Source organism: Gouania willdenowi, chromosome 3 (assembly GCF_900634775.1).
Source record: "Gouania willdenowi chromosome 3, fGouWil2.1, whole genome shotgun sequence".
In the NCBI taxonomy this organism is placed as follows: domain Eukaryota; kingdom Metazoa; phylum Chordata; class Actinopteri; order Blenniiformes; family Gobiesocidae; genus Gouania; species Gouania willdenowi.
The window spans coordinates 37,338,325-37,354,817 of NC_041046.1; the positions used below are offsets into that span (position 1 = coordinate 37,338,325).

The following is a 16,493-nucleotide window of genomic DNA, read 5'->3' on the forward strand; positions in this document are numbered from 1 at the left end:
CAAGGAGACTCAAAGCGCATTATGGACGTTACAGAAACCATTATTCATTCACACCAGTGTCTAACATCAGTCATACCAGTGGTGGTAGAGAAGTGTGGCTGCCATTTCGCGCCTACGTCCCCTCCGACCACCACCAACATTCATGCACAATTCATACCCATTCATAGTGCCTTGCCCAAGGACACGAAGACAATAACTTGGATAGAGTGGGATTCAACCCCAAACCCTTCAGTTATTGGACGACCTACTCTCCACTGAGCCACGGTCAACTGAGGGACACACGGACACATAAAGTCCTTGATGAAACCCGATGTTGACAAATGGCACATGTGGAAAAAATATAGATGCTTAACATAAACAATGATTGAAACAAATACACACTGTCAAAGCCCTTTGGATATTTACTCATCACAACAATGCCACGCAGTATTCAGAGGAGAAGAATGTCAACAGAAAGCCTTGTGCCGAGGTTAGACGTGCACGTATGATGCTCAGTAACGTGGGAATCTCAAGGCTTACCAATGCAAAAGCAGCTTTGGTATCTCATCTCAAGCTGAGAATTAACAAGGACGATAACTGTTAAAGCCTACCCTGGGTTTTAAAACTTGTATTTAGACGAGAAGGACGAAATTATTATGCAACATTATTCATTCTCCACAGATTTGAAGCTCAACATGAGGCCTTCACTTATTGAGCAGAACAACTCAAGGCTGCACAATGCTGTAGAAAAATAACAAAAATAGAGTTTAAAAAAATGCACAAAATGACACTAAAAAAACACAAAAATATACAAAAATGACAACATTGCAATAAATTACCCCCAAAGCACACAAAGCAACCACAAAAATACACAAAATACTTTTACAAAAATACAGAAAATGAACCAAAAACGCCAAAAAAAAAGATTACAAAAACACATAAACGGTAACAAAAATGACTGACAACACAGATAAAAATAAACAAAAACAACAACAAAATTACACAAAATCTATCCAAAACTGGGCAGTTTATTGAGAGTCAAGATATATCAAGATTTCTATTTTGGCGATATAGAAAATTTCAATATCACCTTTAATGACATATTCTTATTCTATAGTTTAATTTGTATTAAAATAGTCGTTTTCGGAGTCGCTGCTTTTGCTCCTTCTCAGAACAGCAGGGAAAGCACAGTTAGATGGATTTCTCAGTGTGTCGTAACCCTAAACAAGCCACGCTACAGAACTCACTCACACGTGCTGTCCCTTTGAGGAGAAAAAGCCAAAAGTGACACACATTGTGCAAATGTTTATTAATAAATGTGCCTGTGTCACATTTTGCATCAGCAAACCTAGAATTGTATTTCTGGTCAAACTTTACTGAGTTAAAAATATAGAGATTTATATGATATATCGCCATTTTGAGAATTAAATATTGAGTTGATTATGCCCAGCCCTATCCAAAACTACAACAAACCCTTTGTTCTTGTACTATTCTAAACGATGTGATAAAAGTTTCCCATCTCTGGTGTAGAAAACAGCCTTACATTTGATATTTTTATATCATTTGAAAACAATATAATTAACTTTGTGGGGTTAAGATAAGACTGAATATCAGAGCATTAGATAAACCTCATTAGCTGAATAAAACGTTTGAATAAAATCAGCAGCTGAAGCCATTAGTCACAGTGTGGAAGCCTGTGAGTGTCTGTGACATATTCAACAGGTTCTCATTATTGCACACTTGATGGAAACCAATTAGTTTGATATTAATGTTTCTATAATTCTTCACTGATGTCATATTTCTGTCATTTTCTGTGAAAGGAAATTTCACACGTCTCGGAGGGAAACCTGTGTCACAGTTTTTTTTTGTGGGTTTCATTCATTTCATTTTAGATAAAAGATTGATTTCACAAAATATATACATTATTATTCATGCTGTCATGTTGGCTTCCTTGAATGACTTGCACTTGAGTGTATCCCCAGCTCTGGATTTTTATTTATTTTTTTTACCATAAAAAGAACCTCATTATGCGGTGGATATTGAGGATGTATCTACAGTATGTAAGAACACTAATGAGAATTCCACTGATGCCTTAAATAAGAAAGTTCTTGTGTAAATGATTTTCCTTCATTGATAAGGTCAGAGGTCAGTGTCATTACCCACAGTATCTACACTGCACGGCATCAGTATGTTAAAAAATGGATGAATCTCTGATTATTCATGCCATGCATCCGCTCTGAGCTGCAGAGGTTGTGGACTGGGGTTGTTATGGTCAGACTGAAGCTTTGTAAACAAAAGGCACATCTGGCCTTCTAACCGCTGGACCCGGTGCTGCCTTTGTTTGACTGACTCATGCGCAAAACCGAAGACGTGGTTTAAAAAAAAAAAAAAAAATCCTTTAACTTCCACATGCATCGTTGGAAACATTGCTTATGTCGGACTCACTGACCTGCTCCATGGGACGATCCCAGCTTTACGCAGCACCACAGGACCACCGTGAGCGCCACAATGAGAGAAACTCTTTGTCCAAAAGCGTGCAGTCCGCGTTCCAAACTGGTCATTTTGTCAGGACGGTGGCTTGGATTTAAAAAACATTTACAACCTTCTTCACTTTTTCCCCTTCAATTCCCCTCCATCTGGATGCTATAACACTGTTGTGAGCGTTCAGTCAAACAGTGACTGGTCAAACTTCCCTTTGATGAGCTGCTTCTCCTGCATGTTTAGTTTAACTTGTGTTTAGAGGCCAATTGTTCCTACTACTCTCCTCCATCAGTCTCATCCCAACTGCCAGTGTGACAGCTTCAAACTTTCCTCAGCAAACTTTCCCAGAGCCAACCCACAGATGGGAGGACTTAAGACAATGGACCTTCTCCTTCTGCTGAGATCCGCTGGTTTAAAGGGGAATTACACAAATCAGATACAGTTCAGAAACAACACAGGTCCTGGAGTCAGATGAGGAGACAGTTCACTCAGAGACCAGGAAAAGTCTACGAAGCGATGAAGTGCATTTTTTACACTCTTTGTTCCTGTGGGAGTGAAACTGGAAACGACTGTTGTGAACTTTTTTTTTTTTTTTTTTTTTTTTTTTTTTTTTTAAAGTTGTGTGTATTGCATGTTATGCACAGTACATTTCCACCAGTAATGCAAAAACAAAAACTAGGAAAAGTTAAAAAAAAAGAAAAAATAAAAGATTTATTTATTTATTTTGTCACTGGTAGGAATGGGCTTCTATGATTCATGCTAACCCTAACATGACATAGACAACAATAAAAAAAAACAATAAAATATAAAGAGGAATTGAATAAAGGAAATAAAACTAAGGTAGATCAGTCAAGGTTAAAGAGATTACAAAGCAGTCAGATTTCTAATTTTTAAATAAATCTTTCAGATTGAATGTGTGGATGTAGACTTCTTATTATTGATGGACTATTTGTAATATTTACACTCAATGCTGAATGCTGTAAAGCCAAGTGAAATAATCAGATTTATTGTTTTTTTTTTTAAACAGTTGTAAACTTGTGAGGGAAACTTAAGAATCTATGACGTGGAAAACCAGGAGCCGCAAATTCATCTTTAGATTATTATAAATCAAAACAACATTATTGTTTTCTATTAAACGTGTTTCTATTTTTGTGTTGATGGATCATTTTTTTTAGTGTAGGTGTTGGAATTGTAAGAGTCTCTTTAATAATAATCTCCTGTTTGAATGACATTTGATTAAAAATAATGAATTAGTAATTAGCTGATCATAGTTATCAACATAAAAACCATAGAAAACAAACGTGGTCTCAATGAGTTTACATTACTTCTCATACTTAGTGCGCCACCTAGCGGAACCCACCGTGTCACTGAAAGGTGAAACAAGTGAGAGATTCAAAGTGTTTATTATCATGTGTACAGTAAGGAAACATGTTTCACTGTACAATGAAATTCTTATTTTGCTTTCCACATCGAATACCACAAGGATGAAAAACAAAGAAAATGCAATAATAATCTAAAAAGTAATGAAATACATATATGTACATACAGTAACTGTACTTGAGTGCAAGGTTAAAAAAATGTACATTAGCTATAAAGAATATTGTGATGGGTGATGGATGCCTCAATTTTATTTTTGACATTTGATTTGCCTTTTTTATTTTTATTTTTATTTATTTATTCTCAAATGAACAACTTGATACTAATATATAGGCTATAATCTGTTAGGGTGGATCATTAAATAAACGTTCTTCAATCAGGAATAATCATGAATATAAGTAGGATTCTTACACCCTGTGTCTAATAAACCGGAACAGACAGTTGCATAAATAGAAAAATGGACATAGTTGTGTCATTTGTTGCTGATGGAACCATATTATACTGATTTGTCCTGTCACATCTCCCTCCACCAATCATGGCTCAGCAGCAGAGCGCACACTTGTTATAAAAAACAGCGCTTCCCGCGTCATCTGTCATTCACAGAGGTGAGATAAAGATGGGAGACTGCTAAGTGAGGATACAGACACGTTTACGCACGGCTGTGCCACAGAAGTACTCAGTGAAAAGTGCTTTTAAAGATGGATGAGCCGTTTAACTGGAGCGGGGCAGTGAACCAAACCTCTGATGATGATGAGAGGTTTAACTTTGAGGACGTTGACGTGAGCGCGGACGGGACGGCCGTCCTCAGGATACTCATATCCATCGTGTACTCAGTGGTTTGCGCAATGGGCTTGGTGGGGAACCTTCTCGTGTTTTTTCTCATGAGGCTCCGCCAGGGTCGGAAGAGGTCCACAATTAACGTTTTTATCATAAACTTGGCTGTGACTGACTTTCAGTTCGTCCTCACGCTGCCCTTCTGGGCGGTGGACACCGCGCTGGACTTCAGCTGGCCGTTTGGAGACGCCATGTGTAAAATCGTCCTGTCAGTGACGGTGATGAACATGTACGCCAGTGTGTTCTTCCTCACGGCTATGAGCGTGACGCGCTACCTGTCCGTGTCCTCAGCTCTGAAGAAAAGAGCGCACAGGAGGTTTCGGTGCGTAAAGTGGGTGTGCGCCGTGCTGTGGGTGGCCGCCACCGCCGCCACTGCTCCCACTGCCTTCTTCTCCACCGTGACTGTCGTAGCGGGAGAAAAACTCTGCTTGCTCAGGTTTCCAGAGGGACATGACTGGCTCGCTCTGTACCACATTCAGAAAATCCTCATAGCTTTCATCATCCCGATGCTCATCGTCTCCGTGAACTACCTGATGCTGCTGCGCTTTGTAAAGCGCATGAGTATGAACGGCACCAACCCCAGACGGAGGTCCAAGGTCACCAAATCTGTTGCGATAGTGGTTCTCTCCTTCTTTTTTTGCTGGATGCCAAATCACGCCATCACCTTCTGGGGTGTCCTGGTGAAATTTAACGCAGTTAACTGGGATACTTCTTACTACATGGTGCACACGTACGTCTTTCCGGTCACCGTGTGTTTGGCTCATGCCAACAGCTGCATGAATCCAGTGCTTTACTGCCTGATTAGGCCGGAAATTAGAAAGATGCTGAGCGGGCTGTTTTGGAGGCAGGCCGTTCCAGGTTCAGGGAAAGGCTTCCCTACGCGCTCGGTGACGCACGGTGACACTCAGGGAGCGGTTCCCCTGCAGCTCCTGGGAAACACTGACTACACACTGTCCATCATTGACCAAAAAGGATTGTCCAGCTCCAATAAGAGCATACACCCGTTAACCACGGACGGCAACTGTGTTGAGAAATAGCCTGCCCCGTGCACCGGTGGCTGGCATTTCGTGCGTAAAGCTCATGGACATCACGGATAATGACTGGAAAGTGTATTTTTTTAAGATATTTATTTGTTATTAAATATTGTGTCTGTTTCAAAATTGTCAGTTGTGTGAGACTGTTTTAAAATAAAATGTTACATTGAACTGTTTTCAAATAAAATCTTTTATTTATTTGGATCCTAAGTTTTGTTTTGTTTCTTAAAAGCCCATTTGCTTTCAAACACTTGCTCTCACTAAGTTTAAAATCAAGACTTCAGCCTGAGGTTGAATACTTATCCTGAGCAAAATAATCATAATTAAAAAAAAAAAAAAAAAAAAAAAACATGGATCGTGAACCTATTTAATGTCACAAAATTCTTTTTCTCTTTCTTCATTTCTGTGAACTGCATTTTATTTGAACTATATTTATATTTGAGTAACTGAAAGTAATACAGTTGTTTAAGATTGCGTGTTGTTTTAATTTGAAGAATAATTAAAAAAATGTTTAAAATATATTTTGATTAAGTAATTATTTTTTAACACATTCCAGGCGACCACATTAAAATTTCAGGCAACTACAAATTGTTTCCTTCTCTGCTTGAGTGAGTTTAGGAAAACAATTGTAAGCCTTAAAATTATTTTTAGCATAAAAAATGTGCACATTTATGATTAATAAAAATAAATGCACTTCGGCATTTTATTCCACTGACATATATCGTGATTGTGCCTGTGAGGAAGAGTTGTGTTGATATCATTCATAATTTACACATTTTATTCAAAAATTCAAATGTATCTAAGGACCTGCTCTAGTTTAAGTAATGAAATCACAGTTTATGTAAATACTAGTCATGCATACTTGATTAAATGTCTCTCTACACTCACACAGAGAGCATAACACCATAGAGGAAAAAATCAATGTATTGTGAAAACAAATATGCGACTCACTATATAATAACTCACTCTAGCTCGCAGCCATTTGCCGCACTGAGTTGTTTTTTCCCTGCGATATCCCCACAAATGACAAATGAGGTGTAATTTCTGTTCTCAAACACTATCAATGTCACCACAATGACTTATACGCATCAACGGAAACACAGCATGTGCATAAATAATTCTGCAAAACGTTTCAATAACGTTTTACTCTGAATCTATACGACGTACATTTACTTGTTTGTTGCGTTAGAAGCAAACTTCTCATTAATATTTCATGACTTTTACATACTGTACATGTAGCGAAATGTTAAGAAAGAATGGCTTTTTTCTGAGATTGCATCAGTTATCCCAGCACCCTGAGGCCAAATATCTGATGTAACAAAGAAAACCTGCTCAGGGGTTTTGAAATATTACAGTTTTTCTTGATTGCTTTGATGCAGCAGTAAATTCAAACTCCACATTATCAAAACAGTTGGTACCGGGCGCTCTGTGTTTTATTGGTTGATAGTGTGGATATGGCATAGGACACCGTCATTAGAGATGATCCTGGAACTGTGATAGTGGCCCTGTACCCAATGAGATTCCTTCCACGTCTCCTCACTTTACAGAGATTGAAGCCAGGAAATTCAGTTTTGTAGTACAGGCCCAAGGTGACAAACATGCTTGGGCACAATATGAAATGCCAAGTTTGAGACCTTAAAGTGGGGTGTACACATAATCAGGCTGTTTTCATCCATTTCCCAACCAAGAACGGCAAACGCCAGATTAGCTTCTGTTTTATAAGATTATTTTAAGATGATCTTTGTTCAATATTTATGACCAAATCTCCTCGTGTGTGTGTGGGGACAGCAGATGACTCCCGACTCATGACGTGATGTGTGACATGGAACAGAATGTAGCTATTTAAGAAACGAGCTGACTGAGAAACACGTAACTCTGTGGAACTCAGAGTTCAACCATGTTCAGCTATATTACATATTCACTTCACTGAGTAGGCTTTGAATTCAGGAGGCGAGTCACTTTTTCAGTAGGAGGTCAGAAAATCCCGACTTCCGAGTTGTTTGAAACGCAGCATTTGATCACGTTAGATTTCGTTTGATCACACCAGATTTCTGGCTTTGAGGAAGATCATTGGTGGGACAGATTTGTTCTGTGTGTGATGTGTTGTGTTGAGATTATCGGAGCACGCACACACACACACACACACACACACACACACACACACACACACACACACACACACACACACACACACACACACACACACACACACACAGAGTGAGATCAAAACTGTACTATGTCTGATATCTTATCTTCATATCTGAAGTCTGTAACAGAAAAAACATTTCTTTAGACTGGAAAATAAATCCTTGTATGTCTACCAAACTCCTTCCCACACACAGTATTAAAGGTTTTACAAAGCAAAATATCATGTGTTAAAATATATAAAGCACATTTTCTATGTTGGTACATTACAGCTCTTTATTCTTGTTAGGAACAAACAAACTGACATTCTTTGGTAACAGATACAATCAGCATCATCTCGTCGTATGTTTAGGACCTGATTGTTATTTAGTATTCTGTGCACATGACGCTATGATACAGCACATCCTAACAGACACACACAACACAAAAGCTGGTTGTTTAAATAACGTTTTGCTTAAAATCTACTCATGCCATTATTCCAACTGACAAAGCTACGATGTGAAAACCATCAGAGAATTGAAAAAGCATTAAAGGGTGCAAAACTATTTACAAAATTCAAGTTGATTTTATACAAAGTAAAAAAAAAAAGTGCATTGAAATAAAGACATCCTGTGTCCAGGAATCCAATAAGCTTTTTCACACACTGGAACTGCGCATGCGCGACCTGGGGGGTCATAGGTCGAGAGGGACATAAACGTAAACAAGCTCGTTCACTCTGTTGATATTTCCAAACTAACAATGTTTGTAATTTTATTCCAGAGATCTTTAGTGTTTTAATATCAATCAATCAATCTTTATTTGTATAGCGCCAAATCATAACCAATGGTATCTCAAGACACTTTACAGTAGAGCAGTCTTAAGGACGGACTCTTCATTTTATGGATACACACATATGCATATATACGTATATACACATACATATGTATCCCACACCCAACATGAATTCATCATGGCGGCAAGGAAAACCTTCTGTTAAGCAGCAGGAACCTTGTGTGGATCCCATTCCTATGATGAACAGCCATCCACGTGTTCATATTATTATTAATACACATATTCAGACTCGAGGGGGGACCAGGGACTTCCACTGAAGCCACTTTTGGCCAATCCGGGCACTTTTAAAAACCGATGAGAGCAGCTGCAGCAGTAACGAAGCAAGGCAGTCCCCTAGCTTCCACACAGGTGACCCCTGGTGTACGAAAACACCAACTATGGGTCTCCTGGGGGCAGGATTCGGACTCTACCCGGGAATGATGCACATATCCAAGCACTTTTGTAAAACTGCAGTGAGAAGCATTATCAAAGTGACAGACTTCCTCTGTTTCCACATTCCTTCTCTCAAGCTTTAAACTTGTGATTGTTATGTATTTTTTTCTGTATTTACCTTTATTATTGTTAGGTTTTTTTTTTTTTTATTTGTGTAAAGTGTCTTTGAGATTTTGAAAAGCACTTATAAATAAAATGTATCATTATTATTGATGGGACAAGCGAGATTTCCCAGTGTGAAAAGGACAGTATGAGGTAAATTTATGAGGTCCACCATTCACTAACCAGGTCCATGATTATTTTTATTAAGCTATTTTTTTTTTTCAATTTACAAATTTGAAGGAAGTGCACAGGATGGACATTAAACAGGCCGATAAGTGAAACCGCACTGATCAGCTGATTGGTCACTGTTTAAAAAGCCAGGAAAAATCTGAATTTTCAGCTCGTGTGCAGCATTAGCTTTAGCAGCTAACTCGGCATTTCTACCATGGAGACCGATACCACGTTTCTGCAACAAATCTTTTAAGGAATCAATGCGTGAAAAAAAATCTAAATCTCTGTCAGATTAGGTGTCAGCCAAGACAAGTTTGTCCCTCTTGACCATTGAGCTCACCGCGAGAACTGAACGAGAGCGAGATTTCCGAGAGTGTGAAAAGGCTTATAATAATCACAAGAAGAAAATGAGAGGATGCTTGTATTTAAATATTCTCTGCAGAATAAGAAACATCTCTACAAAGCATTGAATCGTCTTTGACGGCCCTTAGTTCAGTCTTTTATAAATTATAATACAAGTCCACTAAACATGTTTGAAACTCATTCTAAGCTTTTTCAGCATCAAATTCATTGTACATAATATTTCATACTTTGGGTAGAAGTCCCCCTTGAGGTTTTTCATGTACTAAATTTACGATAAGTGTTAAATAAATACAACGTAAGATAAGAGAAGAAGTGTGACAGGCTATTATTGTCCTCGAAGACACAGAGTAGCCTGAAACGTGTGGATCAGAATGATTAAATCTCACTCTGTTCATCTTTACAATCTGCAGAGCCCCAGTCTGACGCGGAGAAAGGGCGAGCTCTGCGGTCCGTGGCGACACAACATCCAAGCCAGTGGGTTACTCAGACAAAGGAGGCCCCGTTGTCAGAACAGTGCAGGAATGCTAAACGAGAGTGACAGTGCCGACTCCTGGGGGAGGGGTCATAGGTCAAGGTGTGACTGGTTCAGTGCACTGAACAAGCCTTGCTTCAGCGGTCAGTGAGGCGGAGCCACTGTGTTGTTTGTAGGGGGGAGGGGGGGTTGGTCCCTGAGTGTCGGGTCCCTTGTGGGAAAGGGTGTGTGCTTGGGGCCCCTCAGCCTGCGTTACCGCTCCTCAGCAACCTTTCCATTGACCTCCTGCTCGTCCTCATCCCTCCGCTTCTGTCTCCTGAAGAAACCAAGCTGTGGAAAGAGGTTCGTCATGAAAATCTGATTATACAACAGTGAGTTCCAAACAAGTCATTTGATTGGTCAACAGACATTCCAAGAGTGCTGATATATACACTCCGCTGTACAGCTGATATAAATACCGTTAATTACCTTTACATCTTGGGCTACACACTGCTGTCACTCTCACTACTTTTTTTTTTTATTATTTTTTTAATTCACAAGCAAGAAAAACAAGCAGGACAATACAGATGATTTGTATCTTACAGTACATGCTGCAAATATTGAGATATATTGCTGAAAAAAGAAAAAGAACTGACAAGAGGTGTAATAATACAATTATATGACTGTAATACAGAGGATCATACATACTCAGGTCTCCTTAGCAAGATATAACTTCTCCATTTCTCCCAGATTTTGTCAAACTTGTTTAATCGAAATTTTTTATGAAATGTAATTTGTTCCATAACAAATATTGCACATACCAGATTATACCAATCATCAAAGTTCCGGGGTAAATTTTAACCATCTTTTTGTGATTCATTTTCGTGCTGCTAAACTCAGCATACCAAACAAAACATTTGTCTCTTTATCAATGTCCATAGAATATAACGAGCCAAATAGTAATTTGTCCCAGTTTAAAATTATTTGTAAATTTAAAATGATTTTAAATTCATTTTTAACCGAATTCCAAAAGTGTTGTAATAATGGGCGTGACCAAAACAGGTGGTATTGTGACACTCCCTGGGCACCACAATTTCTCCAACAACTGGAAATACCTGATTAATGTGAACTCTGAGCTGGAGTAATGAAGTATCTGTAAAGGCTCTTCCAGCCAAAGCGTCTCCATAAGTTTGAACTCGTGATTATCTGCTGAAAAGCCCAATGTTTTAGCCAAATATGATCCAATATTAAATCATTTGAATCTCTTTCCCATTTTTGTTTTATATAATCAGTGTTTACCATTTTAGTCTCTTAAAAGTCCTTCTATATTTACTAGAAAGCAACTTGAGACCTGAGTCCACTGCTCTCCCTCCGCTCTACGGGGGGGTCGGGGCCCCCTCACCCCCGGAGTGACTGTTGACTGCAGCAGTCGACAGTCCGCTTGATACACTTTTATACTTTGTTTATGAGTTTCCTATGTTTATATTGAATAATAAAGTGCACATTTTGAAACCATTGTTTTAATGTTTGTGTCCAACAAAACACACAGTTAGGTACAGTAGGTCAGTAATTCAGAAATAAATTACATTTTAAGATGCCTAAAAAACATAAAACATATTTTTCTATGACCAGAAGATAAATAAGGGCTTTTTAATGCTCATTTGTAACAACAACAACACAGCCACAGCCCCCTAGCGGCAGGGCGGCCAATCGCAATCAAAAGGGCTAACCTCTGCGTCACCTTGACGGCGTGCCCCCGGCGTGGGTCCTGACGCTGAACCTTAAACCAGGCTTAAAGGTAGAGCAGCGCGGAGCTATGGACACGGAAAAACGGCTTTTGGATGGAAAGTTCAGCTTCCAACTGCACGCAAGTACTTGGCAACACCTGCTACATCTGTACTATGCGAGGGGTTATTTTCACTGTCTGGCCATGTTGTTCAAAAGAAGAGAGCTGCCCTGTCGTCTGAAAATATAAACATGCTTGTGTGTTTGAGCCTCAAATACACAAGCATGTTTATATTTTCAGACGACTTTCGTTTCTTAGCACTGTGCCAGTTGCTCAAAGTTTGAGCAAACGAAAGTAACGTGGACAACCCACATGTATAGTAGCTCTTTGGTTTTGTCAAGAATAGGATGGGAAAGGATAAGACAGGATTACACAGACTTTGCTGAATACAATATGAGAGCTGTTAATGGCACAATTAATTAGTTTGAATTTTTTGTAACACCCTATGTTGAGCCTACTCAGTAGAAAGGGATGATTTTGTGTTGTTTTGTTTCTACCCATGTGAGGTGGTTAGGCACAATCATATTGTGTGCTATTTGCTTTGAGGTGATACAAGTTTAGATGACAAATTGAAAAAAAATGTCTCTGCTGTGATGCACAAGGATCAGTTATTTATTTTAAGATCTTTGAAAACTGGATGTTTAATAATTTTTTCCAAATGTTGAGTTGGACACTACATTGTTGATTTTGAATTCATGTTATTGTGCCCATTTCATGATTCCTGTTGGGCTGAGTATCAAATGTTGCAATAATACATATTTTTGCATAATGTAATTAGTAGTTGTAGTTTTTATTCGGTTTTTTAATTCCATTAAAAATGAAAGAAAACATTTCCATTATTTCGTGTACAGTAAAATCAAAAGGGTTTAGGCTGAATTATACAGCTGATTACACCTAACCCTGTTTACAAACTTAATAATAATAATAATAAACAATATCAAGTGTCCAACAGAAGAGAAACACACATGTATTTAGAATAGTTGTTTTAACATAAATTTCCTTTTGTTTTATGTTATTTTTATTTTTAAACTAAATTATGTCATTTAATTAATTTCATCCATTATGGATCTATTAAAGTCTTTTCATTAGTTTCTACTTTTATTCATCCTGAGCTTATATATTTTTAAATTATAGTAGATTTATATATCTTTTTGAAAGCTGTGACTGTTCCAGACTGTTTTATTTGATCTTTCAAGTCATTCCACAGATTAACATCCCTTACAGAAATACATCAAATTTTTTCTCGCTTTGACTTCTTTGAAAGTGCCGCTTCCTCTAAGGTTATACTGACTTTTCCTGTGACCAAAAAGCTCCTGGATGTGAGTAGGGAGAAGATTATTATGTGCCTTGTACACCATTACCAATGTCTTAAGGTCAACAAGATCATGGATTTTTAATAAATTTAGTTCGGCAAAAATAGGGTTTGTTGGTGCATAGAAATCTGCTTTAGTGATAATTCTTATTGCCTTTTTTGCAGGAAAATGAGTTTGTCTTCTACTGTAGCAAGGAGCTGTTTCAGGTCCTTTGCTGAGCAGAACAGGCTGGTCTCATCCGCATATATTAAATATTTCACGTTTTCCAAAACTTCACAAACATCGTTAATATACATGATAAACAGTTTGGGACCCAATACAGAGCCTTGTGGAACCCCATGTATAATTAGTTTTTTTTCAGAGTCGACATTGTGTATATGTACATATTGGTATCTGTTGCTAAGATAGCTTTCCATTCAGGCATATGCAGGTCCCCTGACACCAAACCCTTCAATCTTTTTTAAAAGCCTTCTATGGTCTATGGTGTCAAAGGCCTTGCTCAGATCGATAAAAGCACCCACTGCATATTCACTATTGTCTATTACTGTAGCCATGTCTTCCACAAGAGCCATGATTGCAGTTGTAGTTGATTGGTTTGATCAAAAACCGTATTTATGTTCATTATCAACCTAATTACAAATAACTTTTCCAAAATCTTGGAGAATTGTGGGAGAAGCGAGAGAGGTCTATAATTGTCAAATATATTTTTATTTCCATTTTTATAATTTGGAACTACTTTTGCAGTTTTAATTTCTCTTGGGAAGGTTCCCGTGAGAAAGGGCAAATGTATGTAAATGGTTTTGCCACATAATGAATCATTTATTTTACTATTGTCATATCAATGTTAAAACAATCAGTTGACCTTTTGTTCTTGATTTTTTAAACATTTTCTATAATTTCAACCTCTCATGAAAAGTGAGTTTAGATTTTGTTTAGAACTGTTCCAGTTTGGTCTTTGTGTGACTTTGGGTTCTAGAATTTTGTGAACTAATGTGGGTCCAACGTTTTTTTTTTTGTTTTTTTTTATCAGCACACTGCAGGTCTTAATGCTTAATAATTTTGTGTGTGCGTGTGATCATTCATATTACATCTTAAATGCATCTTCAGTCAGTTTGGAGTATGAATGGAATGCAACCCTGAAGTGATGCGCAGAAGAGGTCCTAAGGTGACCCATGACCCCACGGGCAAGTACGGTGTTTACGGAAGTAAATATGGAGGCTTCTAGTGTAGGATTGTGTGTTACCAACAGAAGTCAGCATTTAATAACTTTAAGGAGACTGAAAAAGAAGAGAACCAGGTTTATTGCTTTAGCTGTTTTCTGTGATGCTGCTACATCTTTACAGCGGAGTGTTTGGATGTAGAGTCGTATTCAACAGTGGTGGGATAGGGATGTCAGCGGCTTCAATGATGCAGAATTCATTAAAGTGGAATTATATTGTTTAGACTGTCTTTAAAAGATCGGATACAGGTCTCATATGGACAGAGATTGGATTTGGGTCGCATTAGCCTGCAGTGTGAACGTAGCGTGTGTGTGCTCGCCAATTGTGGAACTATTTTTGTTGGCGGAGCCAAATGATTAAATAAACACACAAATAATCTCTTGTCACTGTTAACTAATAAAATGCAATGAACTGTTGTTAGAAAGTCATATCACACGAGAGGGAGTGCTGTTGTGCTGAAATAAATATCAGCACTGCCGTGATTATCTACGGCACAAGGTCGACCAGTGCTAATATTTCAGCACAACAGCACGACCTTGAGTGGGATATTGCATAATTATTCACACACGTGCACATGCAACTTTCTAGCTTTTTGAACCATTTAGATCAGGAGTGTCAAAGTCATTATAGGTCAGGGGCCAAATACAACGTAGTTTGATCTTAAGTGGGCCACAGATTTAAGGCGGGAAAACGAGCAGTTTCAACATTAATGTCCAGATGTTTGCACTTTACAAGATGCATAAATCATACATAAAGTATGTAAGGCACTGACAATATCCAAGCAGTGACAGATGTCAGTCGCTGCAGGATTTACTCTTTTAAATTTTATTGCTTTTGTGACAATTTTTTTTAATTTGGTGAAAATATGTGAAATAATTTCAGGAACAATTTGAGATTTAAAAGATTTAGATACGACAGTGCTAATGAATAAATTGGATGCTAATCTGTATGTAGCCATGGCAACCGTTACATATTTAGATGCGTGCATTTTTTTTCTGAGCAGGTTTTTTGTGCTAATACTCACTCCAGAATTTCTACTTTTTAATGTTGTAATTTTTGCCTTCATTTTTTACTGTACTCGCATTGATCCAAGTGTGCAAATCTCTTTTTTCGCACAAATATGTTTTAAACTCTGTCACCTTGGCAGATTTGGCCGTGAGTGTGGTGATTCTACTTCTGATTTGTATTTATTTTTTAAATAAATCTTAACTAGACTTTTTCAGAGCAGGTCATGAAGAGATCAAATTCTGATCGTGACCTAACTCGTCAGAAGAAAGTATTAACACAAATAAGAACATATAAACACACTATTATTCTGATATAAACACAGACATCTGAAAAAAAACAAGAGAAAAATAAAACTGTCTGGTTTCCATGGCCTTGCTTAAACCCTTTTTTCAGCCTTCTATGCTGTGTTTCTTTCAGTCCTTAGTCAGTGAAACTTCTGATTGATTAGTACTTTGCGTGTCAACTCACCTTCCACAGAGCGAGGCTGAGCAGCGCTAACAATAGCAGTCCTCCCAGCGTGCTACCAATAATAATCCAGGTAGGGATCCTGTAGTCTCCCTCCTTCCTGATCTCCAGTACTATCTGTGAGACAAGGTGATAGCATTTGTATTTGTTTCAGGCACACATACATACTTATCCCACAGCTAACAGATAATACTGCAACATTACCAATGAATCATATTTAAAGAGAGTAATATTACGTTTTTTCATTACACAAACATTGTTTGACTTTTGAGAAGATCTGAGGCACCCAGAGGGACTGTTGATAAAAAGCCTTTATTCCATGAGGGCTACACAATCATAAAATACATGCCTTACAGGCCTTTGTTTGTTGGACCGTTCTGTGCGGAGCCTGCGTGTTCTTTCAATGCTTGCATGTTTTTTTCTACTCATTTTCACCCCACCGTCAAAACATGCTGAGCACTTAGGGCTGCTTTCACATTGGGATAGTCCTGATTGTGTTTT

The 16,493-nt window shown here is 38.1% G+C and overlaps 3 protein-coding genes across 3 annotated transcripts in view; 1 reads left to right on the forward strand and 2 right to left on the reverse strand.

The window, feature by feature from the left end:
- Window positions 1–2,804, reverse strand: part of adamts7 (a disintegrin-like and metallopeptidase (reprolysin type) with thrombospondin type 1 motif, 7) — a 106,261-nt gene extending 103,457 nt beyond the window's left edge. The window contains exon 1 of the mRNA XM_028475183.1: window positions 2,429–2,804. Within this exon, the coding sequence (XP_028330984.1) occupies window positions 2,429–2,540 (112 nt within the window). The 5' untranslated portion in view covers window positions 2,541–2,804. The remainder of the gene's footprint in view (window positions 1–2,428) is intronic.
- A 1,653-nt stretch (window positions 2,805–4,457) lies between these two features.
- LOC114480237 (relaxin-3 receptor 1-like) lies at window positions 4,458–5,708 on the forward strand. The gene has a single exon (XM_028474192.1). It carries the CDS (start codon window positions 4,536–4,538, stop codon window positions 5,706–5,708), a length of 1,173 nt encoding a protein of 390 aa, XP_028329993.1. The 5' UTR covers window positions 4,458–4,535.
- A 3,766-nt stretch (window positions 5,709–9,474) lies between these two features.
- itga11a (integrin, alpha 11a) overlaps window positions 9,475–16,493 on the reverse strand; it is a 75,934-nt gene continuing 68,915 nt past the window's right edge. Inside the window, exons 29-30 of the mRNA XM_028436893.1 lie at window positions 15,996–16,109; window positions 9,475–10,551 (exon numbers count right to left, since the gene is read on the reverse strand). Of these exons, the coding sequence (XP_028292694.1) occupies window positions 10,474–10,551; window positions 15,996–16,109 (192 nt within the window). The 3' untranslated portion in view covers window positions 9,475–10,473. The remainder of the gene's footprint in view (window positions 10,552–15,995; window positions 16,110–16,493) is intronic.

What these genes read in the sequence shown, in the direction of transcription:
- LOC114480237 (XM_028474192.1), top strand. Translation starts at nt 4,536, where the DNA reads ATGGATGAGCCGTTTAACTGGAGCGGGGCAGTGAACCAAACCTCTGAT.